Source organism: Erythrolamprus reginae, chromosome 4, assembly GCF_031021105.1.
Source record: "Erythrolamprus reginae isolate rEryReg1 chromosome 4, rEryReg1.hap1, whole genome shotgun sequence".
Taxonomy (NCBI): domain Eukaryota; kingdom Metazoa; phylum Chordata; class Lepidosauria; order Squamata; family Dipsadidae; genus Erythrolamprus; species Erythrolamprus reginae.
In genome coordinates this window covers 85,660,787-85,688,691 of record NC_091953.1, presented here as the reverse complement: position 1 = coordinate 85,688,691, position 27,905 = coordinate 85,660,787, and the positions used below count along the sequence as shown (strand labels likewise).

General features: G+C 43.2%; 2 protein-coding genes across 3 annotated transcripts in view; one reads left to right on the top strand and one right to left on the bottom strand.

The window, feature by feature from the left end:
- MID1 (midline 1) overlaps positions 1–27,905 on the bottom strand; it is a 351,173-nt gene that overhangs the window by 217,945 nt on the left and 105,323 nt on the right. The gene's annotated exons all lie outside the window — the stretch shown is intronic.
- On the top strand, positions 17,216–24,685 carry LOC139167148 (rho GTPase-activating protein 21-like). Its single transcript, XM_070751572.1, is given in 6 exon segments — positions 17,216–17,309; positions 20,514–21,168; positions 23,428–23,469; positions 23,471–23,544; positions 23,547–24,225; positions 24,292–24,685. Coding segments are annotated over 6 exon segments (1,938 nt in total).

Sequence of the window (27,905 nt, the reverse complement as noted above, 5' to 3'; positions counted from 1 at the left end):
TTCGTAAAACATTGGCAAGTCTCAGAGCACTCCTTCCATTGCTTAATAATATGCCACTCTTGAGTTCTACAAACACTAAGCAATGTTAACAAAAAAGGAGTGCTGAAAAATACAAGGATGTGAATCAGTGGAGAAAAGCAACAAAAAAATTATTCACTTTCTGTCATTAATTTATGACATGCAGTCATAAAGTTAGATCCTTGGAACAAACTTCCAGCAGACGTGGTTGGTAAATCCACAGAAACTGAATTTAAACATGCCTGGGATAAACATATATCCATTGTAAGATAAAATACAGGAAATAGTATAAGGGCAGACTAGATGGACCATGAGGTCTTTTTCTGCCGTCAGTTTCTATGTTTCTATGAATTCATTTCTTCAGAGAGAAAAAATGTTCCTGAGGATTTTAGTGTATGAGCTAATGTTAACCATGTAATTTTCTCCCAAAGAAAGGATTTGGCTAAGCCTCACTGACAGCTATGCAAAGCATAAGATGGCATTTCTACTTTCATCCATTTCTTGTCAAAGTTTGACTAAATAAGGAGTTAAATCACACTTCAGCATTAGAGAACTATAAATTGACGATGGCAACCAGTTATAAAGAAAACCCATCCCTCTCACAATTAGTGACTCTGGATGGTGAATAAAAGGGAATAACATAAAAAAATGAAATAATAAATTCAATCCAAAAAACAAAAACCCAATATAATGAAAAAATATAATGACCAAATAGCAGATGACAAAGGTGCTAATGACTCACAGAAAATGCCCCATGGTTCTCAGCAAAATGGGGAGATGAAACTGACAGAAGGAAAAACTCAACAGTAAAAAGAAAAAAGGTACCCTATTCAAATGCTAAAGTATCTAAAGTTTTAAAGCACTAGAAAATGTTTAAGGTCGAAATTTCGTATTTCACAAAGTCTCTAAGATAGACTACTGCTCTCAGAAAGACAGTGTTATTTCTTTCCCAGTTGTCTAGTTCTATATTGTATCCAAAAAAATTGCCCATACTATCATTCTCTTTTTCATTTTTCGTCTTCTATTTTTAGATTTAATAAAAAGTTGTTGAATAAAAATTGTTGAAAGCCATCCTGGTATTTTCATATATATTTTAGCTTTTACTTTTTCCCATACTAAAAATAGTGCATTTCTTACATAGTGATTTTGGAAATATCTTATCAATTTTATTGTTATCATACCATAAAAAGCATGCCATCCTAGTTGCAGATCATGACCTTCTAAATACAATAATCTCTTATGTCTGAGGGTAATCTATTCTTTCACCCATGTTAATACACATGCCTGATATATAACTCCCAATCTGGCAGTCCAAAACTTCCATTATTTTTAGAATCTTGCAACATTTTCAATCTAATTCTAGCTTTTCCCCCTTGCCAAATAAATTTCAAAAGTATTATATTTAGCTTATTGTTGTGGTTAGCTCTGGCCCAGCTCCTGCCCCAAGGAATGTGCAGGTGGATGTGGGGGAAACATCCACATGCCGCAGGCCTGTTTTGCTCCCGATGGAATCTGCCGACGAAGCCTCCTCTGACCAAGGAAGTGTGAGTGACAGGGAAGAGGGGAGTTTGGCAGACAGCCCAGGAGGAGATCAATCATCTGTATCATCCTTGGATTCTGAACAAGAATTAATTACACATCCACGCATGCGTAGAGTGATGCATAGGAGACAACAACTGAAGGATTATTACAAGAGAAAATGAGGCCACCTGTGGTTGGATAGGGCTATTGTAATTAGTGCTACAGATAAAAGTGCAGCTTGGTGTTTTAGCCTCATGGCAGTTTATCTGATTCATTGTTTCGTCAAGATCGTGGGTTTTCTGCTGTTCAAGATTGTGTGTGGACTCTATGGACTTTAGAATTGGACTCAATTTCGCAGTTATTGGGTGAGCAATTGGATTGCATTTAACCTGTGTCTTGTGTGTACCAGAAAATCCCTTTGACATTTAAAAAGGGAGCTGTTTCTGTTTTTCTTTTATAAAAACTTTTGGGTTTTCCTTTTATCGTGTGGTGTGTGTCTTCCTGTAATTACAGGCGGTTGAAACACGCTGGCAGAACAGCTTGTTATTTTTTTGCCTTTTTATCGCCTGTGCCAAGTCCATCATTGTTACTTTTTCATTTAACATATTTTTAATATTCTTAGGCATTTTTGGTAGTTTAGCTCTTGTATCTTTTCCTCCAAATTTTTTTCTGTATCATATGATTTTTCATAAAATTCTTAAATTATTATTTTTAATCTTAGTTTGAAACTATACATCACTTCTCATTTTGTAATTATCAATTTCATCTCTCTTTTTTCAGTTTATTGGCTAACCATCTTCCTGGTTTGTTGGCATTTTCAAAAAAGGTTCTGCTTTGTTGTTTCGATTTGTTGCACCAATTTTTCCTTTTCTATGTATTTTCTATGTGTTCAATGTATGTTTTATTATTTCCATTTGATTTTTGATTTTTGAGAGTTTTCTTTTGTGGATCTCTTTGTTGTTCTAGCTGAAGTTTTTAAGATTCTTCTCTTAAGGTCATTTGATTCCCCCCCCCCTTATTTTTTCTCACTATGTAAGTTATAGCTGGTTCCCTAATATATATATGGTTGTATCCTATAGGTTTTGCAATGATATCTCTTCTTTCTTCTTTTATTTTTTTAAAGTTCAATTTATTTTGCATGAATTCTTTCTCTTTTGATTGATTCAATGTCCGTCCCAGTTTTTTCTTTAGTCCTTTCCAGTTTACGGTAATTTTTATTGGGTTATGGTCAGCCAAATGTTAGTTTCTATCCTCAATCTCCTGTAAATTTGTTCTAGTTTGCATGAGAGGGAGAGGACTTTCTTGAATTCAGCTTTGTCAGTGGAGACTGATGTTATTTCAAGATGCTGTTTGATAACAAGCTGATACTGCACTCATCCTGGTAAGATCTGCCTCATTTACATTTCCTGTTAAGAATTTTTTAAATTTCCTTGTTCATATCAGTAGTGGGGCTTTCTTGATTGTATTGCCCTCTCTGAGGAATTCTATATCTTTGGAAGGACAGTAGACAACTTCATTAGTTCAGTTTCATAAACCAATCTAGAAGGTAGCTTTATACATCAGTCTTTCAGTCTCCCCTTATGCATTTGCTGATGATTTGTATAGAGCAGTGATAGTGAACCTTTTTTTCCTCAGGTGCTAAAAGAACGTGGATGTGTACTATTGCACATGCGTGAGTGCCCACACCCATAATTCAATGCCTGGGTAGGGCAAAAATAGCTTCTCCCACCCCCTGGAGGCCCTCTGGAGGCTGGTGGACCCAGTAGGCTTGTGTTTTGCTCTCCCCAGACTCCAAAGGCTTTCCTGGAGCCATGGAAGATAAAAATGCCTTTCCCTCATCTCCCAGAGGCTCTCTGGAAGCCAAAAACGCTCTCCCAAAGCCTCTGTGCAAGCCAAAAATCAGCTGGCTAGCACACACATGCACGTTGGAACTGAACTAGGGCAATGGCTTGCATGCCAGCAGATATGGCTCCACGTGCCACCTGTGGCACCCGTGCCATAGGTTCGCCATCACTGGTATAGAGGATGTTATCTTACTGGTTTTAGTTCTATGTGATTTTACTTTCCACTCTTAGTGTTATAAAGTGTCTGTAATTGCTCAGATCAATTTCATCTTATCAGCATCTGTAGGCTATCACAACCTAAGACATGCCTGTAAATTCATATTGGTCCTTGAAGGAATAAGGTTCTACTCCTCCTTAAATTATGCATTCCCTCTGTTTTCTATATAATTCAACTACCTATGAACATAATACAGAGGGTTTTTGACACCACATTTTTTGTCATAGTATTATCATGTTCATCACAGTTACTATCCTGCCATTTTATTGTTATTATCATTGATGAATCCCACACAAATTTTCATATACAAAAGCTGGACAATCAAATCAATTTCTTAAATAAAATAAAAACAACAATGTTAACAAAAGCATATGTTAATACTTCTGTTCTATATTGAATTTTTACTCAGTGGAAAAAATTAAATAGATGTGAACTTCATTTATTCCTTGAAAATATGATACTTTTTCACAATCTCATAAAACAGCAATACTGGTAGCTGGATGTGTGGATTCCTGATGGAGGAAATACTCAGATGAACATACCTTCATCTGATTATTACTGAATGCAATTAACAAATTACTGAATAAACTAACAACAACTTTTCCACTTCTATCTCAGAAAGAAAAAATCCTCACTATTGCCTTGAGACTAGCAAGCTGTTTGTTTTGTCAGTTTCAACCTTTCCATGACCTTTGGAAACCTTCCATGACACTTTTCCCAACTAAGTGCCCTTCAGGCATTTATGACTACATCACCAGGTGCAACAATTTATATTGACAATGATTTGTATCACTGTGCCATGCATGAAGGAACTATTGCAAATTCAAAATACCTTAAAAAATTCCTTAAGTCATGATCATGAATGCACATACAGGGACTTTTGCACATACAGTAATACCTCGTCTTACGAACCTAATTGGTTCCCGGGGGAGGTTCGTAAGATGAAAAGTTCATAAGACGAAACATTGTTTCCCATAGGAAACAATGTAAAGTCAATTAATCCATGCAACAATCAAAAAAACCTGCAAAAAATGCCACCGCCCAGCTGTCACCTTTTGAAACAGCCGGGGGGGCTTCTCGGCGGCCTCCCAAACGCCGAACGTCAAACCTGAACTTCCGAGTTTGGCGTTCGGGAGGCCTCCGAGAAGCCCACTGGCTGTTTTAAAAGATGACAGCCGGGTGGCGGGGCTTCTCAGCGGCCTCCCGAACCCGAACTTTTGCCGAACTTGGGTTCGGGGGGGTGCTGGGAAGCCCCCCAGGCCGGCTGCGACCTTTTAAAACAGCCGCGCCGCTTCCCATCTGTCTCCTGAAGCCGAACGCCAAAGCCGAACTTCCGCGTTCGGCTTCAGGAGACAGCTGGGAAGCGGCGCGGCTGTTTTAAAAGGTCGCAGCCGGCCTGGGGGGCTTCCCAGCACCCCCCCGAACCCTGAACCCGGGTTCGGGGGATGCTGGGAAGCCCCCCCGACCAGCTGCGACCTTTTAAAACAGCCACGCGGCTTCCCAGCAGTCGCCGAAAGCCGTTTTTTTGCGGGGTTTTTTTTGGTTGCACGGATTAATTGACTTTACATTGTTTCCTATGGGAAACAATGTTTTGTCTTACGAAACTTTCGTCTTACGAACCTCCTCCTTGCACCAATTAAGTTCGTATCATGAGGTATTACTGTACTGGCAATGAGGATGGGATTCTGGAATGGAAGATTTGAGCAAAGTCTAGTAGCCTCAACTGAGGCTTGATCTGGGCTGGTCACTAACAAGAACTGAGTCACGGCTGATGAGATGTCAGTAATTACCTCACATGAACAGTGCAATCGCAAGGTCTGACAGAATGGCTGACTGGAAACCTTCGCTCCTTTCAACCTGACAATAGAAAAATGGGAATCGTATATAGAGCATTTTGAAAACTTCCTTGAAGCAAATGATTTCACAGCTTTTCCCAGTAATCGGAAATGGGCGTACTTTCTTAATTTTTGTGAATCCAAGATGTTTGAGATCGCAAGGCTCTCCTTGCTCCACTGAGACTTGGAGCAGTGTACTGGGAGACACTGTTGGCCAAATTAAAGAGTCATTATGCCTCATCACCTTCCCGCATCACCAGGCACCATGCATTCCACTACAGGAACCAGGTTGAAGGCAGGACAATAAACAATTGCATGGCAGCTTTGAGGACAGCAGCCCTATATTGTGACTTGTGATAAGGATTTGGATGATGCTCTGCTTGACTGCCTGGTGTGTGGAGTGAGGGGCATCCACCTTCAGAGATGCTTATTAGGCAAGACAGACCTAATCCTCCAAGCAGCGTTAGATGAAGCCCGCACAGCAGACTGACTTTGACCTTTTGTGTGCTGATTTTCCCCCGCTTTGAAACTAAACCAGAGCAAAGTGTGTTTCACTTTGTGAAAGAAGGACTGTGAATTGCCTCACAGCTGCAAGCTAAGTATCACAGAACTGATAAGGGACTTGTACAAATTACCAGTTTGTTTGGAGACCAGTGCTCTTTGCTATACCAAAAGAGGGCTTAGTTTAAGTGAATTTTCATTATAGAGAACATTGTTTTGAATTTTCAAACGTGTGTGAGTCTGAAATTTGTACCTGTGAATTTTTGGGAGGAATTTACCAGAGAGCCCGACAGAACAATTAGTATACAATTATTAGTAGAAAATTGAATAGAATACCCTTTCCCAAACTGAACTCACTACACTCAGTTAAGCATTCAACTGGGAGGCCCCAATTCAGGAAGAGAGGGAACCCTTAGCAACATTTTCCAAAAACAGGAATGACTAATTTTGTGGAGTTTTTTCTTTCTTCCAAACAACTTAAAGCAGTGTATAAAGAAAATTCCATAATCTTTGTATCTTAGAAAGCATTATTGATATTAATAAGTACATAAAACTTGCTTTGGTATGTTAAAATAGAGCATCCCTATAAAAGATACAAGAAGCAAACTATATAGCCGTGATAGCACACAGAGCCTTTTCTGCTAGCACATGAACCGTTGCCATAGCTGAGCTCCAGTGTGCATGTGCGTGTCAGCCAGCTGATTTTTGGTTTGCATGATGATTTTGGGAGGGCATTTTTCAACCTCCAGAGGGCTTCTGGAGGTGGGGGTGGGCGTTTTTGCCCTCTGCAGGCTCCAAGAAAGGAAAAAGGGCCTACCAGGACCACCAGAAGTCAGGAAGCAGGAAACGGAGGGTTGTGTGCACATGCCTAGGGCAGTAAAGCACATGAGAATCACACATACATAGGGTGTAGGGGTGTGGAGGGAATTGAATTATGGGTGTGGGCAAGCATGCACAATAACACATGCACATGCACTTTCAGCACCCAAGGGAAAGAGGTTCACCATGACTGCTATATATTCTGTCCTTTACACTTTGCTTTTGAGCTTTCCAGGCGTTGGCAGTTAACAGTTATTGGATTTCTCTTGTATTCTAGCAAAGCAATTCTTACATGTCTGGTTAGCCAGTTGATCACTCTTACAGCTTTACAATTCAAGCATTATATTGCTGCTGCAAATACAAAAGAGGCTTTTATCTGCCATATTTAAAGATGAAAGAAAAATACTTTCAATTTTCAAACCACAAAAATGTGCAGCTTACCAAATCCTACTATTGAACCGTTTGGAGATGGATTGCTTTATGCCACTATCTATTAAATTCATAGGTTTTTCCACATTTCTTGTTTAGTCTTCCTACAGAGTTATATTTGGTATATTTTGGAATGTTTGAAATTTCATCAAGCAAAATATTGCAGTTATTTTCATTACTATTTCTTCCATTATTTTTCTTGCTTAATCATTGCCTTATGACTAGTACAAATAGGCATAAAATACTAGGTAAATTGCACTAAACTGGTAACAGTTCAGAACTTTTCAAAAATAACAACTAAAATACTCTTCCCAATTTTATTGCCAAAATAAATCCTTGAGAAAATTAAAAAAAAGAATGTTTGTGCCAAAAAATCAAAAGTAGATATTTGTGCCAACCAAGCCAATTAGTGGCTACTGGCTACAAATTCTTGGATTCTGAAAATGGACTGGAATACATTTTTATTGTATGTTTGCCATAGATCTATCATGTAGATTTATTATCAATATCTGCCAAAGAATATGGAATGCCTGTCTCTGGCTGATATGACTAAGCAAATCTACCATATATTTTGATGTATAAGACTTACCTTTTTCCTCCCTACAAGAGGCTCCTCCCCAGCCCTAACTAGCTGCTAATTATCTTCCCAGCTCTTACCTTGCAGGCTATTTCATTGTTTCTCTCTGTGAAGAATATTTTCCAAGCACTAAGTCTTTGTAGGGTTTTTTTCATTGCTCTAATTTGCTCCAAGTAAGTTTCTTTCCAGCCCTAACCAGGTGCTAACGATGTTCCCAGCTCTTACCATCTTGCAAGCTCTTTCATTGTTACTATCTGCCAAGAATGTTTTCCAAACCCTGTATTTGATTTTTTTTTCATTCTCTATTTGCTCCAAATGTTTCTTTCCAGCCCTAAACAGGTGCTAACAATGTCCCCAGCTTTTACCGGCTTGCAAGCTCTTTTATTGTTCCTCTCTGCCAAGAATGTTTTCCAAACCCTGTCTTTGTAGGGGTTTTTTTCATTGCTTTACTTGCTACAGATGTTTCTTTCCAGCCCTAACCAGGTGCTAACAATATTCCAAGCTCTTACTCGCTTGCAAGCTCTTTCATTGTTATTCTATGCAAAGAAGAATGTTTTCCAAGCCCTAAGTCTTTGCAGTGTTCTTTCCATTGCTCTACTTGCTCCAATTGTTTTTTCCAGGTGCTAATGATGTTCCCAACTCTTACTGGCTTGTTACTCTCTCAGAATAAAGGATTTTTTAAGCCCTTAACCAGGAGATAAAATAATGTGCTGAAGGTGACCAGACTAAGAACGCTAGTCAGATGAATACCTGGTAAGCAGATACTTTCCCCTATTTTCCTCCCTAAAAACTAAGGTGTATCTTATACTCCGGTGCATCTTATACTCTGAAAAATACAGTATTTAATTAATCTGATTACTGTACTCAGCTTCTGTTTGTCTAAGTTAATTAAAACTCTTGTAGCATACTCTACAATGAAATGAAGATTACTTCTTGAATAGCAAAAGCTACATAGAAAATCTGTAAGAATGAAGATCTGAAAAATGCTATTCTGGAATAATTACATCTTATAGTACTGTTTCAGCTGCTTTGGCAAAAAGTAAACACTCATGAATAGAAAGGAAAGCTAAGATGCCACTTGTAACTCAGATAAGAAATGAGGAACTTCAGTCCATCCACAAATCGTTATTAAATATTTCTGCCCATTGCCCTTAGTTTTATGAATATCCCATTGCGCGCCCCCCCCCCCAAAAAAATTATTACTCTTCTTCTCAACACAATGAACTTATTATCTCAGTAGGATGATGCAGATAACTCATCTTATATTACAGGGGTATCAAACTCACATCGTCACAGTGGCATCACTTGACATATTAGGAGCTTTTTCTCCTTCACTAAACCAGGCATGGGTGTAGTTAGTGCGTAGTGCATCTGGACCAGGGGCCGCGAGTTTGACAGTCCTGCTATATTAGAATAGATAGCATGTATAGGCCCTTGATTCATTATTTTAGGCATCCCTCCCTGTTGCTCTTTCTTTTGCTAGAACTGGATTACTACTTTTCAAAATAAATATGAAACAAAACAAAACAAAACAAAACCCCAGCCTTTGGAAAGCATATATTTTCCCTGAAACCCCCCCCCCCCCACGTTCTCAGTACTTCAAAAATAGTCACCACTGCTCCATGCTGAAATGGGGCCTAATTAAGATGTTGATGGAGACTATGCTAATCATGGCTCTACCACAATCCGTTGGATTTGCATGTATATTGGTAAACCATGTTCTGAAATTGTTTCACCATCTGAGGTCTAATTACTGAGTAAGAAACAATGGCTGCAGTCCATGTGAAAACAGATTTTTGCTTTTTCATAATGGTTAAATAGTGTGTCTGGAAAGGATTGGATGAATTTGTTCATGCACATGTTTTTAAAAGTAGCTCTGCTCAGAGGAATTATTGACTTAAAATCAAACATAAATCTACACAATTGAGAAATTACATTTGTTAAAATCCTCGGGTCATTAAATTAATTCTATTTCATCCTATCAGAATAGTAAATCACTTTTCATTTTTTTAATCTCAGGATTTTATTAGTATTTTTATCTTTTAAGGAAAAATGCAGAAGTATGGAAAGTAAAAATGGTTGTGGAAATTTCCTCTGGCAATACTGAAATCACAACTAATAATACCAATATAAAAAAGGCTTAAAAGGGTCATTGTATATTCAACCTTTTAAAATGAATGGTATAATTGAATGAAACTAAGAAATATTTAATTAAGATTTTTTTAAAATTATTGTTAACAAAGTCCATATAAGAACATTTTTCAAACAGTACTATGCAGGCATAGAAACAACTTATCAAACAATTATTCTAAATTATACCAATGGTATATTATATATTCTCATACATCCATTTACATTTTCTAAATATATCCAGCATGAGAATTCACAGAGGGATAAATTATGTAAATTATGATATAAGCCCAAACGTTGTGCCTTGTGTACTTACATCGTATGTTCAAATGCAAGAATATAATTGTGACTTTTGCATAATTACATCTTCACGCATATGTCACCATTTTGGCATAAAAGATTGCTATAGATACAGTTAATATGCACAATTTATCTCAATTTGCTGGGCATGCTGAAAACTCATATTACAGATCCAAACTTTAATATATATATTTTTTGGAAAGTAACCCTTGGCTAATTATTGCTTTGAAGCTCATAAAGCCTAATATTGATACGTCTTCAATGTTTTCATCTCTAGTTCAGGGGCATATATTTGTTTGTTCTTAAGACTTGCATCAGTCTTGGTGACCGGCAACTGCCTGGACAAGTCCCTGCAGTTTTTTCAGTAAGATTTCAGAAGTGGTTTGCCATTGTCTCCTTTCTAGGGATGAGAGAGGGTGACTGTTCTAAGGTCACCCAGCTGGCTTTGTGCCTAAAGAAGGATTAGAATTAATTGAACTCCTGGTTTCTAGTTTGATTCCTTAACTATTATATCACATTAGCTCTCATAATATCAAGTAGATTTTGGGAAATGCCTAGATATTATCAATACACCTTTGTAGCTTTCATATTATTAAACAATTTTGTAAGCATTGAAAGGATATTCTTGGCTACTCACTAGTTAAGCAATAACATCCCTATTTGGTTTTGCGCATACCCAAACAAGGATAATAGAAAGGTTACTTTAATAAATCATAATTATACAAATAATGTATATACAATTTATATTTAATATGCGATTACCAGAATGTTAAGAGATCATTCCTGATCAGCAATAATCAGAATATCCAAGGCAGTGTAGCTAATTCACCTCACTTCAACTACAAAAATTTTATTTAATAATAATAATCCAAGGATAAGAAAGGGAAGCATGAAAAAATGTTTCCTTTTTTCAGAAAATTACAGATAAAACAATTTCTTTCTTTCTTTCTTTTCTATTTCTACTCATTCATAGCAACTGATTTTTATTTTGGGGAGAATAATATCAGTCATCAGTGTTAAGAAAGTGATATTGAAAAGTACCATATTTTTCAGAGTATAAAATACACCTTTTTATCCCCCAAAAGAGGGTGAAAACCTGAGTGCATCTTATGCACTGACTGTAGCCCTACCCAACCACCCCCTCCCTTGGGCTTCTGCCTCCCAGCAATTTACCTCCTTGCAACAAGCAGCAGCAGAGACTGATTAGCACAAACAATTCATTATCAACCTCTGAACCCACAGCTGATTCAGCACAGGCAGGCAATGTGCTAGAACTAGCTGCAGGGAGGCAAATTGTTGGACTGCTGAAACTCCAAGGAAGTAATTCGATAACTATAAATGTCTATAGAATGTTCAAATTATTAGACTATTTTTTAAAGACTGCTTTATTATTGTTGTAGACAACTTAACAAAATGAAGAAGGTTTTAAAAATAAATGCTTGATCTGAAGAGTGCCAGTGCTATTGTATCGTTTTTTAAATAGCAGAGAATAACTATATAATCTGTAATGTGTCCTGTTTAATATTAAGATACGGCAGCTCTATTAAACCATGATAATTGGGAGGAGTTAGCGTGACTACATTTAAGCAAACTTTCAGGCATTAATATACTGCCGTAATGTAAATTTCTCCAATTCTTTGCTATTTCTATGAGTCAGATATACATGCACATAAATACTGTACATAGCAAACGGTGTATATAATATGTACTATTTACTGTTGGCTGTTTGGCAAATTGCTAGGAGGCAGAGGCCTTTTTTCCTTGATTTCCTCTCAAAACTAATGTTCATCTTATATTCCAGTGCATCTTATATTCTGAAAAATACAGTATATCATGCAATTCTTTTTGTAATATGGTTCTAAAAATGTTTTTCAATTTATCAGAAATTACTTGGGAATAGCTATCAAGAAAAGTAACATTTTAGTTGCAACAACAACAACAATAATAATAATTTATTAGACTTGTATGCCACCCCTCCCCGAAGAATACCACTGAGACTATGCATAAAATAAATAATTAAACTGTTTGGATTTCCACTCCAAGCCCTTAGATAGCAAAGCGCCAAGCAGGTCCATCCAGGTTTTGCTTTCTTCCTTTCTCAATTCGTAGTGCAAAATGAAATAAAACAATAAAACAAACAAAACAGAAACCCTAGTCCTCAGCCTTCCATGCGCTAGATGCTGCTTCCACACACCTAAACAACCAGAAAAACTAAAATTGAACTATTTATTTTATTTATTATTTATTTATTTATTATTTGGATTTGTATGCCGCCCCTCTCCAAAAACTCGGGGCGGCTCACAACAAGTGAAAAGACAATCCAATACATAATCCAATTAATTAAAATATTATAAATTTAAGAAAAACCCCTATACTAACATACACACACACAAGCATACCATATATAAATTCAACGTGCCCAGGGGAAGATGTTTAGTTTCCCCATGCCTGACGGCAAGGTGGGTTTTGAGGAGTTTACGGAAGGCAGGAAGAGTAGGGGCAGTTCTGATCTCCGGGGGGAGTTGGTTCCAGAGAGTCGGTGCCGCCACAGAGAAGGCTCTCCCCCTGGGGCCCGCCAACCAACATTGTTTAGTTGACGGGACCCGGAGGAGGCCCACTCTGTGGGACCTAATCGGTCGCTGGGATTCGTGCGACAGAAGGCGGTCTCGGAGATATTCTGGTCCAGTGCCATGAAGGGCTTTAAAGGTCATAACCAACACTTTGAATTGTGACCGGAAACTGATCGGCAGCCAATGCAGACTGCGGAGTGATGGTGAAACATGGGCATACCTGGGTAGGCCCATGACTGCTCTCGCAGCTGCATTCTGCACGATCTGAAGTTTCCGAACACTTTTCAAAGGTAGCCCCATGTAGAGAGCATTACAGTAGTCGAACCTCGAGGTGATGAGGGCATGAGTGACTGTGAGCAATGAGTCCCGGTCCAGATAGGGCCGCAACTGGCGCACCAGGCGGACCTGGGCAAACGCCCCCCTCGCCACAGCTGAAAGATGGTTCTCTAATGTGAGCTGTGGATCGAGGAGGACGCCCAAGTTGCGGACCCTCTCTGAGGGGGTCAGTAATTCCCCCCACAGGGTAATGGACGGACAGATGGGATTGTCCTTGGGAGGCAAAACCCACAGCCACTCCGTCTTATCCGGGTTGAGCTTGAGTCTGTTGACACCCATCCAGGCCCCAACAGCCTCCAGGCACCGGCACATCACTTCCACCGCTTCGTTGACTGGGCATGGGGTGGAGATGTAAAGCTGGGTATCATCGGCATATTGATGATACCTCACCCCATGTCTTGAAACCATTCCTTCTATCTGGGAAATTATGGAAGTTGAAATCCACATGTCTTAAAGTTGCCAACTTTGAAAAACGCTACTCTATGGTTCTAAAAGCAGATGGAAGAAATATGCTTACCTTCTGAAATGAGATGAGACAACACAGGAAAACATTATCTTTATTATAGATACACATCATATCCTTTCAAGATATAATACAAAAAGTCATTAAATTAAGCATATAGTCTTCACCTGACTGAAGCCTATGTCTGAAAATGTAACATGAACAAATGAACATTTGGACTAAAATGCATATTAGCACAATAGACACAATTATATGGTATATAACAAGGAAGTCTGGTTTCATGGAACAAAAAATTTGATACTATAGTGGAGAAAAACAAAGTTTATCAGTTTGGAGATAACCCTGAGTTTCTGTATAATATTTCATAACTGGCATTATTATATTATCTCAATTGTTCATTGACATTTTTCACTTCAGAGCTTCTACTTTAGTAGTTATAATACTCATTTAGCAATATTTAAAATCTCTATTTGCAATGATATATTTAAAATTTTCCATTTCCCTTCTTTAAAAAGTTTTTAAAATTTTATGCCTCAACAAAAAAAACCACATACCACCAGATGACTTATAAAGTGACAATTTTGGGGGTGTTTTTAACATCAGCAACAACAAAAAATAAGCATCTGAAACTAAAATCTGATTTGCAGGTGTACAGTTGCCTATCCTTCTATAACTCTAAATAATTATGTATGTTTGCTAAAGTAAAATGCATTTGGTTGAAAAAGTTTTATTCTAAATTCTAAAAAGTTTTATTCCAATGTAAAATGATAAAGGTCAAATAAAAGTTCAATGAAAATAAATAACCTTAAAGGGAAAGGCTATCAGCTGCAAAATTGAAATTAAGTGAATGCAATTCACTTAATACTGCTGTTGTGACTAGGTAAATATCAGTAATACTGTGAGGATTAAATCTGGAAGAAAAAAAATCCTTAGCAACCAATTCAGCTAATATCTACATGTTTGTGTATGTGCTTATGAAAGAAAAGCACAGATAAGATATAAATAAAGCAATGGGACTATTTCTTATACTTGATAAAGTATAGTGAAGTTATGAAAACATTTAGGAGTTTGCAGTCCAAACATTCATTCAGAGCCCCCCCCCTCTCCATGGCAACTCCTTTTTCTAATATTAGCTTTCTGTTTTTAAGTGGGAAAAGCCATCCCTACTTATGGCTCAGTTTCTAAACTAATTTATACAAGACTACATCATGGCTCATCAAGTTTTTCCCTCTAAGTTCATAGCAATAACATTTAAATCACAAACGTTCTAGTTAACAATGTGAATAAGAGCATTAGAACATTTATTTTGGTATCCCCAAGAGGAAAAGAAAATAAAGTTAGAGTCAATGAAGCACACGAAAGAAAGGGATTCACTCACAGCATGAAATACAGAGAGGTATTTCAGATATGCATACTGAAGAACATGATAAAACTTTAAGAGGCCTTGAAACAGAGATGAAAAAGAAACAATACTGGAAAAAAGTTACATCCAAAAAGTTCCAGGATTTCTATCAACCATGACTAATTAAATAATGTCCATCATTTCTTGCTTTCTTTATTTGAATTCTGAGTGACCACAAAAGGAGTTTTGCTTGCAATTATGGCTTTGTTGTTCATGAAATGCACTAGAAAAATGTTCCCACCCTTTGAGAGATTGTCCTGAATCAAATGTATGCATTCTCTCGTCTTCAAATCAACTTCCAATTAAAGCTTAAGCCAAAACAAATTAAAAAGATACATTGAAATATACTTATTGTAAATATATACAGTATAGTATGTATGTGTGTGTGTGTATGTGTGTGTATGTATGTGTGTGTGTGTGTGTGTGTGTGTGTGACATATATATATATATATATATATATGTCACATGTTTTTTTTGCTGAATTTGAAAATTAAGGGAGACTAGGATAGATCTATTTTGGCCTTATTTTGGCCTCATCAGCTAGCCATACCCACTGGGACTTGAACCTGAAACCTTTGCCTTGTAAGGCAGAGAATTATCCTCTAGGCTACAGTATCCAATCCCTTCAGCTCTGCACCAGGGAAGGGTTACATATTTTTGTGTCGAATCACCCTGGTGTATTGAAGGAACATCACAGCTCCTTATTTGCCTCTCGGCCCAACCCAGGGCCATTTCCAAGGCAGTTAATTTTATTGATAGCCGACAATTCTATCTGTATGTGTCACATGGGTTTTTTTTTCTGAATTTGAAAATTAAGGGAGACTAGGATAGATCTATTTCGGCCTTATTTTGGCCTCATCAGCTAGCCATACCCACTGGGACTTGAACCTGAAACCTTCGCCTTGTAAGGCAGAGAATTATCCTCTAGGCTACAGTATCCAATCCCTTCAGCTCTGCACCAGGGAAGGGTTACATATTTTTGTGTCTCCCTGCCTCCTCTGTGGCCACCTTCCCCAAGGAGCCTCCCGACCGCAGAGGAGACAGGGAGAACATTGCGCCACTTCTGAGCCCAGCGCAGCGCTTCATCGGGAAAACCTTCAAGGAGATAGTGGCAGCAGGAAAGAAACGGGCTCCGAAGTGGCACAAAGCTCTCCCTGCTTCCTCTGCAGATGGGAGGATCTTTGGGGAAGGCGGCCGCAGGAGGAGGAAGAGGAGGATAAGCTGCAGCAGCCCCCGCTGCTGTGGCCCCCTTTTTCTTCAGAGCCGCCCGGGCTTTGAAGCAGCGCAAAGGTATCCCCGCCTCCTCTGTGGATGGGAGGCTTCTTGGGGAAAGTGGCCACAGGAGGTGGAGGAAAAAGAGTAGGAGAAGCCGTAGCTGTCACTGCTGCTGCAGCCAACATTTTCTTCAAAGCCACACCAGGCTCCAAAGCGGCGCAAAGCTCTCCCTGCCTGCTCTGCGGTCGGGAGGCTCCTTGGGGAAGGTGGCCGCAGAGGAGGCAGGGAGAACTTTGCGCCACTTTGGAGCCCAGTGCAGCGCTTCATCGGGAAAACCTTCAAGGAGATAGTGGCAGCAGGAAAGAAATGGGCTCCGAAGCGGCGCAAAGCTATCCTGCCTCTCCACCTCCTCCTCCTGCGTCCGCCTTCCCCAAGGAGCCTTCTGGCTGCACAGGGGGCGGGGTTAGCTTTGTGCCGGGCTCCGAAGGAAAGTGTGGCCACAGCGGTGGCTGTGGTTTCTCCTCCTCTTCCTCCTCCGGGCTCCGAAGTGGCACAAAGTTCTCCCTGCCTCCTCTGCGGCCAACTTCCCCAAGGAGCCTCCCGACCACAGAGCAGGCAGGGAGAGCTTTGCACAGCTTTGGAGCTCGGTGCGGCTTTGAAGAAAATGTTGGCTGCAGCGGCAGTGACAGCTGCGGCTTCTCCTCCTCTTCCTCCTCCGGGCTCCGAAGTGGCACAAAGCTCTCCCTGCTTCCTCTGCAGATGGGAGGATCCTTGGGGAAGGCGGCCGCAGGAGGAAGAGGAGGGTAAGCTGCAGCAGCCCCCGCCACTGCAGCCCCCCTTTTCTTCGGAGCCGCCTGGGCTTTGAAGCAGCGCAAAGGTATCCCCGCCTCCTCTGTGGATGGGAGGCTTCTTGGGGAAAGTGGCCACAGGAGGTGGAGGAGGAAGAGGAGGAGAAGCCTCAGCTGTCACTGCCGCTGTAGCCAACGTGGCCAGCAGAAGAGGGGCGGGGAGCCGGGCAAGAGCGATCTTCTGCCGGCCATGGGTGAAGGGCGGGGAAGCCTCTTGCACCAGCTGCTACAGCCGCCGGCTTCCCCGCTCTTCACCCATGGCCGGAAGAAGATCGCTCCACTCAGTCGGCGGCTCCAGAGAAGCAGGAGCCGGGCGCTGGCCTGCCTTTTGTCCCCCGCCATCGCTGCCGCCTGCTTCTCTCTCTCTCCTTCCCCGCGCTGCTGCTCCGCTCGGTCGGCGGCTCCAGAGAGGCAGGAGCTGGGCGCTGGCCTGCCTTTTGTCCCCCCCCACCGCTGCCGCCCGCTGGCTGCGAGCGCTCTGCCAGGCGGCCAGGAGGCATTCAGGGCGAAGTGCATGGAGGAATGGGAAGCTGAAGCCACCGGTGTTTGAGCTTCCCATTCCTCCACGCCCTGAATGCCTCCTGGCTCAAGCGGGTGACAGTAGACTGCCTTTGGGTTTTCGGCTCAGGGAGGAGGGAGTTAGGAAGGTCCTCCTGCTCCCCCCCAAGCCGAAAACCCAAAGGCAGTCTGCCGCCGCCGGCTTGAGCCAGGAGGCATTCAGGGCGAAGTGCATGGAGGGTTTGGCATTGGGGTTTGGCGTTCGGGTTCAGGAGGCTGCTGGGAAGCCTCCCGGCTGTTTTAAAAGGTGACAGCTGGGCTGCGGGGCTTCCCAGCAGCCTCCCGAACCCCGAAATTTTGCCAAACTTCCGGGTTCGGGAAGCTGCTGGGAAGCCCCGCCACCCAGCTGTCACCTTTTAAAATAGCCGGGGGGCTTCTCGGCGGCCTCCCAATGCCGAACCTGGAAGTAGAAAGTTTCTACACAGCAGGCAATTGCTGAGCCATCAAACCACACCCAGCCACCAGTATTTATAGAAGGAAGGCAGCTCAGGTCTCGCAGTGTTCGCCTTAGAACAAGGACAGAAACACCAGCCTGAAGATGACGAGTGAGACCTCGTCGAAACGTCGCCAGAAATTTCCAAATCCTACACGGGAAGAAACCAGAATATACCAAGACTGTCATACCTGTACCCGTGAAAATCTACGAAAACATATATATATATATATATATGTCACATGTTTAAGCTGAATTTGAAAATTAAGGGAGACTAGGATAGATCTATTTCGGCCTTATTTTATATATTATATATTATATTATATATTTATATATTATATATATTGTTGTTTTTAATGTTTTTTTAGGCCGAAATGGGACCATCCTAGTCTCCCTTAATTTTAAAATTCCAGCTAAAAAAAAAACATTTGACATATATATATGTATGTATGTATGTATGTATGTATGTATGTATGTATGTATGTAAAAATAACAATAGAAAAAAAAGAGAAAGCTCTGACAGTAGCCCCAGTCCCCTTAATTTCCAGGCTGTTTATTTTCAAAAGCATAAATTGAGATCTCTAAATACATCTGTATGTTTTGATCCTGGGTTAAACAGTCACTAGGATCTTTTCCATTCAGTTATGCAAGAATGGAACCAATCTATTTTATCATTCTTCACTGCATCCATCGCTGTTTTGAAATTAACCTCTCTTTTCTTCTTACAGGAAATAAAATATTGCTTTCTGTCCCTTTACTCTTCTAGGGGAAGAGACCAAGACGATATTTGCTAAATAAGTTGTCTGCTTAGTTTTTCTTGTTAAGGCAACTAGCCCCTATTGCTTTGTGGATATTTATGTTTATGTGAATATATGTTTCTCACGTACACCCTGGGAAATCTGGAAATCTGCCAGGGAAGTGACAAATCCAATAACATTAAGAATGTTGCAGAGCGGGCTGGGCGGTGGTGTGTGTGTAGGGCGGCGGGCAAAGGCTGAGGCGAGCGCCACCACGGTGTTTATGAGGGGAAGCCGCAACAGCCAGGGGCAGGTTCAGTCACAGCCGCCGCCGCGTCAGGGGGGCGGACGGTCGGGATTGGAACGGCTTTAACTGCCCTGCCTTTGCTTCCTGCTGCCTTCCCGTCCCCGGGAGTGTGTATAGAGTGGCATGTTTTGTTGCCTCTCGGCCGCCCGATCCTCGAATAAGGCAGGAAGGGAGAAAGACCGGTTGAGGGGGAAAAAAGAAAAAAAGTTTCAAGCCGATGCAACTTTTCCTCCTGCTTTTGGAAGAGGCTTGGATGGGCTCGTGCGGTCTTCACAAGATGCGGAGGCCGCAGGGTTCCGAAACATGAAGATGAAAAAGGGCAGCCTGAACTTCAAGTAACAAAAACAAATGAGGAGGAAGTGATTTTGTGGGAAAAACCATCTTCTGGCCCTCAAACCCCACAACTTTTGCAACACCAGTCCTATCTTTCAGCTGAAAATGGTCAAGACTGCCTCTGAGACCACTTGTTGGTTACCCAATGATGCAGGGTAAGAAATTCATATAAGAAAAATAGAAGAAAAGGAAGGCTGTTGTTCCTGCACACTTTATGATTCCTTGGCATCAATTCCATTCATAGATGAGCTGACCAATGCTCCCTCTAATTTTTTTTCGGGGTGGGCGGAAAAGTATAGTGTCTGAGCGGCAGTCCCCTTGGGACTGGGCGGCATAGAAGTATGTATGTATGTATGTATGTATGTATGTATGTATGTATGTATGAATAAATAAATAAATAAAAATCCCTTCTTTTTTATTAAAATAAATTAATAATAAAACCAAACCAAACTCTATTACTATTAAAACTAAAACAACCAGCAAATCCAAAAACATAACTATTAATAAAAACAGGTGAGGGCTGGGGGGGTTTCTCTGTTATTATTTAAGTGCTTTTACCATATGCTTTAAATCAAGAGTCACTTCTCTCTCTGTTTCTCTCTTTCCTGTCATTCTCTGTCTCAATAATTTTCTCATTTCTCTTTTTTTCTCCCCTTTTTTCTATCATTTCTCTCTCTCTCTTCCTTCCACTCCTCTCTCTCTCTTGCTTTCTTCCTCTCTCTCACTCTCTTCCTTCCTCTCTCCTCTCTCACTCTTTCTTTCTTGCTCTCTCTCACTCTCTCTCTTCCTTCCTATCTTCTCTCTCTCTGTCTCTCCCTTCCTTTCTTTCCCTCTTCCTTCCACTTTTTTCTCTTTCTCTTTCTCTTTTCCTTCCTTCCTCTCTTCCCCTCCCTCTCCCTGTCTTTCTCCCTCTCTCCCTTTATATTTATCTCTTCCTTCCTTCCTTTCTTCCTCCCTTTCTCTCTCCCTCTCGTTCACTTTTCTCTCCCTTCCCTCCCTCCCTCCTTCTTTCCTCTCCTCTTTCCCTCCCTCTCTTTCCCTTCTTTCTCTCCAGGTCTCCGGCGGGCAGCCAGCTTTGCTGACCGGCACAAGACTCAAGCCAGCTGCCTGGGAAATCCAGGAAGGTCCTCCTGCCCCCCCCCCAAGAAGAAACATGCATTTGGACTTACTACATCATACCTGTTTCAAGCTGAAAATAGAGATGACATGTTGGCGTGGATTAAGGCTATACGAGAAAACAGCAATGAGAAGTATATAGGTGTCTCAAGCAGGGATCTAATTAGCTGGAGGATTAAAGAATACAGCACAATTATGGGTGCTTCTAGTGGCAAAACTGAGCCACTTTCAAAACCATCCAGAGCGAGCTTAATTGAAAGACAGACATTCCTTGGCACTAAAACTGAGCAAAGAACTCAGAGTCCACATTCTCCTAAGGAAGAATCAGAAAAGAAATTCCTTACTAAAGGAAAAGATGAGACAATCCCACCCAAAGATAAAGGTACATGGCAAAAAAACATTCCAAGCATCATGAAAAGAATGTTTGAAAAGAAGCCATCTGCAGCCTGCACGTTTGGTGTCAAACTAGTTGATTGTCCCCCAGCAGAGAACAATAAGTATATACCAAGAATTGTTGAAATATGCTGCAAGCTAGTTGAAGAGAGAGCTCTTCAGTATACTGGTATTTATAGGGTTCCAGGAAATAATGTTGCCATCTCAAATATGCAAGAAGAACTGAACAAAAGATTGACTGACATTGATCTTCAAGATGATAAATTTATTTATTTATTTATTTATTGGATTTGTATGCCGCCCCTCTCCAGAGACTCGGGGCGGCTAACAGCGACAATAAAACAGTGTACAATAGTAATTTGGTATTGATGATTAAAAATCAATTAATATAAAAACCAAACATACATACATACATACCATGCATAGAATTGTAAAGGCCTAGGGGGAAAGAGGATCTCAATTCCCCCATGCCTGGCGGCAGAGGTGGGTTTTAAGTTGTTTACGAAAGGCAAGGAGGGTGGGGGCAGTTCTAATCTCTGGGGGGAGTTGGTTCCAGAGGGCCGGGTCCGCCACAGAGAAGGCTCTTCCCCTGGGTCCCGCCAGGCGACATTGCTTAGTTGACGGGACCCGGAGAAGATCCACTCTGTGGGACCTAACTGGTCGCTGGGATTCGTGCAGCAGAAGGCGGTCCCTGAGGTAATCTGGTCCGGTGCCATGAAGGGCTTTATAGGTCATAACCAACACTTTGAATTGTGACCGGAAACTGATCGGCAACCAATGCAGATTGCGGAGTGTTGGTGTAACATGGGCATATTTGGGAAAGCCCATGATTGCTCTCGCAGCTGCATTCTGCACGATCTGAAGTTTCCGAACATTTTTCAAAGGTAGCCCCATGTAGAGAGCGTTACAGTAGTCAAGCCTCGAGGTGATGAGGGCATGAGTGACCGTGAGCAGTGACTCCCGGTCCAAGTAGGGTCGCAACTGGTGCACAAGGCGAACCTGGGCAAACGTCCCCCTCGCCATAGCTGAAAGATGTTTCTCTAATGTGAGCTGTGGATCGAGGAGGACGCCCAAGTTGCGAACCTTCTCTGAGGGGGCCAGTGATTCTCCCCCCAGGGTAATGGACGGACAGATGGAGTTGTCCTTGGGAGGTAAGATCCACAGCCACTCCGTCTTGTCTGGGTTGAGTTTGAGCTTGTTGACACTCATCCAGGCCCTAACATCCTCCAGGCACCGGCCCATCACTTCCACTGCTTCGTTGGCTGGACATGGGGTGGAGATGTATAACTGGGTATCATCGGCGTATTGATGATACCTCACCCGATGCCCTTGGATGATCTCACCTAGCGGTTTCATGTAGATATTAAATAGCAGGGGGGAGAGGACCGACCCCTGAGGCACCCCACAAGGGAGAGACCTAGAGGTCGACCTCTGATCCCCTACTAACACCGACTGCGACCGACCAGAGAGGTATGAGGAGAACCACTGAAGAACAGTGCTTCATACTCCCAACCCCTCTAGTCGGTGCAGAAGGATACCATGGTCGATGGTATCGAAAGCCGCTGAGAGGTCAAGAAGCACTAGGACAGAGGACAAGCCCCTGTCCTTGGCCCGCCAGAGATCATCCATCAACACGACCAAAGCAGTTTCCGTGCTGTAGCCGGGCCTGAATCCAGACTGTTGAGGACCTAGATAATCGGCTTCTTCCAAGGACCGCTGGAGCTGAAGTGCCACCACTTTCTCAACAACCTTCCCCATAAAGGGAAGGTTGGAGACTGGACGGTAGTTATTGAGTATGGCTGGGTCCAGGGAAGGCTTCTTGAGGAGGGGGCGCACAAGTGCCTCCTTATAAGGAGCCAGAAAGGACCCACTCCCCAAGGAGGCGTTGACAATCTCCCGGACCCAGCTCCGTGTCACCTCTCGACTGACCGAAACCAACCAAGAGGGACACGGATCCAGTAGACAGGTGGCGGAACACACAGCTCCAATGGCCTTGTCCACTTCCTTAGGTATCACCAAGTCAAACTTCTCCCAGACAGATGGACAAAGACGTTTAGCCCCAGTCACCTCGACTGACTCGTTGTCAGTTGACTCTGTTTTACAATTGGAGTCGAGATCCGCTCGAATCCGAGCAATTTTATCAGCGAAAAACGTGTTAAAATCCTCGGCACTACTCTGCAAGGGCTCCCTAACTCCCCCCTGGTTAAGAAGGGAGCGGGTTACCCTAAACAGAGTGGCCGGGTGGGATTCCGCTGATGCAATCAAGGTGGCATGATACGCGCATCTTGCTGCCTTGAGTGCCACTTTGTAAGTCATAATATGAGCTCTTACAAGTGTTCGATCGGATTCGGACTTACTCTTCCTCCATCGCTTCTCTAGACGTCTCTTCTGGCGTTTCAACTCCCGGAGCTCCTCGTTGAACCATGGAGCTCTACGGGGTCTAGTGCCGCGGAGAGGTCGCAGCGGTGCAATTCGGTCAAGGGCCTCCGCTGCAGCCTTGTTCCAGGCCTCAGCCAGAGACTCTGCCGAGATCTGGATATCATAAGTAGTTTATTGAAGTCCTTTACCCTTTATTAACGAGAGATATGCAGCTTTCATAGACGCCAACAGAAAAGAAGATCTCGTTGAACAACTAAAAACACTGAACATCATTATGAAACAATTAAATTTCTCTGTGCCCATCTGAGAAATGTAGCAGAACATTCAGAACAGGACAAGATGGAATCTAGAAACCTGGCAATAGTATTTGGTCCAACACTTGTGAGGACAACTGAAGATAACATGACTAATATGGTTACTCATATGCCAGATCAATACAGAATTGTAGAAACACTTATCCAACAACATGGCTGGTTTTTCGCAGATGATGATGCTGAACAACCTTTTACAGGAATTCAGGAAGAAAACACAATAGAGTCTCAGCTAGTGCCAAGCATAGATATTTACTCAGCAACATTGGAAGGATTATATCCTGGAGATGTATCAGATTCAGTTACTAGTGACTCTTCCAAATTTAAGGATTCTTGGGGATCTGGAAATAATCTATACAGCAGAGAGCTACTTAAGTCCTCTACATTTGCCACAACCAGTTGCAAGCGGAAAAAAGCAACAGAAAAACTCAAACCCAGCAGTTCCGAAGATGAGTGGGATAGTGTTTTTTTCATGAAGGAGCCTGCAGAGCTCCATTTCAATGACTCAGCAAAAGAAGACACATCTAAAACCGAGTTGGAGAAGGAAACTGCAGGGGAAATAGAGAGAGTAGGATTTCTGAAAGAAAAGGAAGACTGTGTTATCAGTCCTTCTGCAACAAGTAAGGATGAAATGTTGCTGAGGAAAGATAATTTGTTCTTTGAAGAACCCTCAACATCTTATATTGAGAAATACAGGAGATCCCCACATCCTATCTCTTGGCAAAATGCACAAAAAGATGACCACAAACTTCCTAATTTCCAGATTGCTTCTGTGTTGGAAGAAACCATTTTGGACTCAGGCACTACTCTCAACTGCAATTCACAAGCTTCTCTGCAAAAGGCTGCCTGTAGAAGATTAGGAGGCCCTCAAAACAAGCACAGTGAATTTTTAACTGATGTTGGCTCCATTACTTCAGGTTACTCCACAACATCCTCCAATGCATATTTAGCTGGTGTAGATCCCACTGTGCTGGGTACCAAAGTGCTTTGCTCGGTGACTGAGAGCAAAGGAGAAGAGGCCGATGACGAAAGTAGTGAACTGATCAGTGAAGGTTGCCCTGTAGAAAATGACAGGGAAAATTATTTGCAGTAGAGGCGGAGTAACAATATGGACACAGAGAGCTGGATTTAAAATGGGTCATTTTTATTAATTAAATTTGCACCTGCATGTGGGAGGTCTTGCCGTCTAACCTCTACAAGGGGATAGAGATGGGCGGGACCCAAAGATGGGTTCCCCCTATTGGTCAAATCGAGCTAAAGGCACCATGACCTTTGGAGAGAACCTGTCAATCAGATGCCCAACGGAGAACACACAGTTGCTAAACACCACCCAGTTTTCTGCCCCTAACCTGCCTACCCAAATGACCAAAGGTAAGCCAATTAGCCTAACCAGGGGGCGAAGCACCCCCTAACCGCCTATCCGTCATCACAGTGTGGAATAGGCGAAAAAAACGGTCGTAGAAAATACCGAGACCGCCAAAAATTCCTATTCGGCCCCCCTAAGGGCGACCCACAGTGGCACACTGGAAGATAGGGAGGGCGGGTGGGTGTTCGCTGCTCATTGTCATCGGGGTGAAAAGGAGGCCCCAAGCCTGCACAGCCCCTTTTATAGGGCTGGCAGGCTCCGCCCCCCGACAACATCATCGACCTCGGCCGATGATCCCAAAATGGCCAGGATTTCGCGAAATCTCGCGAGATCCCGGCATTCAAAATGGTGGCTGCGTCGAGGGCCGTGTCTCCCTGGCCCTGCAGCAAATCCGCGCCGGGGGGTAAGTCACCGGCCGTGCATTGCAGCAGAGGCGGAGTAACGACACGGACACAGAGAGCTGGATTTAAAATGGGTCATTTTTATTAATTAAATTTGCATAATTTATTCATTAAATTAGCATAAATTTAACTAAACCCTAACAAGGACTCGCAGGGTCAAAAAATTACTTCCGGGGTGGAAAATGACATCAGAAAAACTTCCGGGGCAACTTATGGGTGTAGCTCCATGCTGATCCAGGTGAAGGGCCCCGTCCTCACCTGGATCCCAGCCATGCACCTGCATGTGGAAGGTCTCACCGTCTAACCCCTACAAGAGGATAGAGATGGGTGGGACCCAAAGACGGGTTCCCCCCCAATTGGTCGGATTGCACTAAAGGCACCATGACCTTTGGAGAGAACCTGTCAATCATCCCCAAAGATGCCCAACGGAGAACACACAGTTGCTAAACACCACCCAGTTTTCCGCCCCTAACCTGCCATGGAGTGGGGGTCAGATCTCTATCTTGGCCCCCCGACTCCCCCCTCTAACTGCACCAGCTCACGCAGTAACCTCTGCAGGTCCTGTAAGAAGATGGTGTTCCCCTGGTCTGACAGGTGAACGCCGTCAGCGCGGTAAAGCCATGGCTGATCTATGGTGATGTTGGGATGGGAAACCACTACCCCACCCAACTCTCTAACCAGCCTACCCATAGCCTTATTAACTTTTCTCCTGACCTTGTGAATGGCCCTAAGGGAAATGGCGTCCCTCCAGACGATCCTCGGGAGGATCTCAGACCAAACCATTTACGTGGTTGGCCAAGCCATGCAAAGAATACGCAAGTCTTTGCGGGCCTGACAAATCAATGCCAGACCCCCAAGCACACACAGGTCATTGCCACCGAGGTGCAAGACCAACCACCTGGGTGCGGCCACCCTGTGCCGCCCTCCCAGGAGCAGTGGGAGAAGCCCCTCCCATCGCAGGCCTCTTCTCCCCATCCAGACAATGTTGACCCACCGGCCCAAAGACAGCTGGGTCCCCACGGCGGTTCTTGCTGTGGAGCGGCCAGCCCAAAAGACTGTGGCCACACAGCAACGCCGTCGGTCTCGCCCTGGTGGGACTATCTAGAAGAGGGCAGAGAAAGGTTACCTAGCATGAAATCCTGTCCTACTACCTCAGCTGGCCGTACATAACCCAAATAGGCCGCTGACCACCAGCGACCAATCTCCCGGATCCTATGACCCGGGAAACCAGACATTGCTGCGCTGGTAGCAGCGCCGATACGGAACGAATGCGTTCCATATCCAGCGGGGTCAATGCCAATCCTGACTAGAGCCCTAGTCACCAAAGCCCCAAATTTGTAGCGGGTAAGCGGGGTACCGTCCTGATGTTTAAAAAGGTACCCCTGCCCCGCACCCCTAAGACTGCAGAAATTAGAAAGAGCTGCTACCGGGCACACAGACTGATCGGTGGCTGCCGTCAACTCTATCCTGACACCCCTACCTAACTGATCAGTTTTAGATTGTCTCACCAAGAGGGAGACACCCCCATTGCCAAAGTACAGGGCTGAGAACTGAAAGGCACTGAGAGACTTGTCGCCCTGAGAGGAGGCTAAAGCCTCGCTGACTCGAAGGGCCCCAAAACACATCACACTGGCCACCGCTTGAAAAAGGCGGACCTCGTACAGAGAGGCGCACAGGCTGTTCCAAGCATGATTAATAAGGGACAGCTGCTGTACAGTTAAAGCCTGTCTACTGTCCAATGGGGGCGCAGGCCACTCCCTAACCCAACCTTCCAGCATCTTCTGAATGCGGAAGTTGCAAGAAGAGTCCGGAAAGCCACTGGCCTTAGACAGAAAGGCCAGGCCTACCAGCCTGGATCTGATGGTTCTAACTGAGAAGCCGCGCTGCCTAAGCAGCACGCAGAACTCCATGAGGTGATCTACTGGGAAGGGCCAAATGTGAGGGTAACCCCTAGCTTGTCTAAAGTCCCAAAACTCCTTACCTGAGTTTTGATACGCCCTCAAGGTGCAGAGGGCCACCGAGAGGGCCATGGCCCATCTTGCTTCCGTCATCCACTGTTTGTGAGCCCGCCCAGGCTCCACAGATGGCCAGGGAAGACTTCCGGTGGAGCGTGAGCCCATGGAGCCAGCGTCCGAAACCTGGACAACTGACCACGGGACAAGGCATCAGCGATCCCGTTATCTAGCCTGGGAACATGCCAGGCCAGAAACAGGGCATTTAGAGACAAAGACCTGTGCACAAAATGGCGGACAAGCCGCATGATCCTGTCGCTCTTAGAGGACAGGCATTCACAATGTGAACCACTGCCAAGTTGTCACACCAGAAGTGCACCGTTTTGTCTCTAAATTGCTCTCCCCACAGCTCTAAAGCTACTATCAGTGGGAAGATCTCCAAAAAGGTCAAATCCTTGAGCAAGGAAAGGGCCTCCATTCCAGAGGCCACATGGAATGGCACCACTGGTCACCTAAAATAACCCCGAACCCGCAGGTCCCTGCGGCATCCGAACATAATTGCAGCTCAGTTTCCAAAAGAAGCTCGTGCCTCTA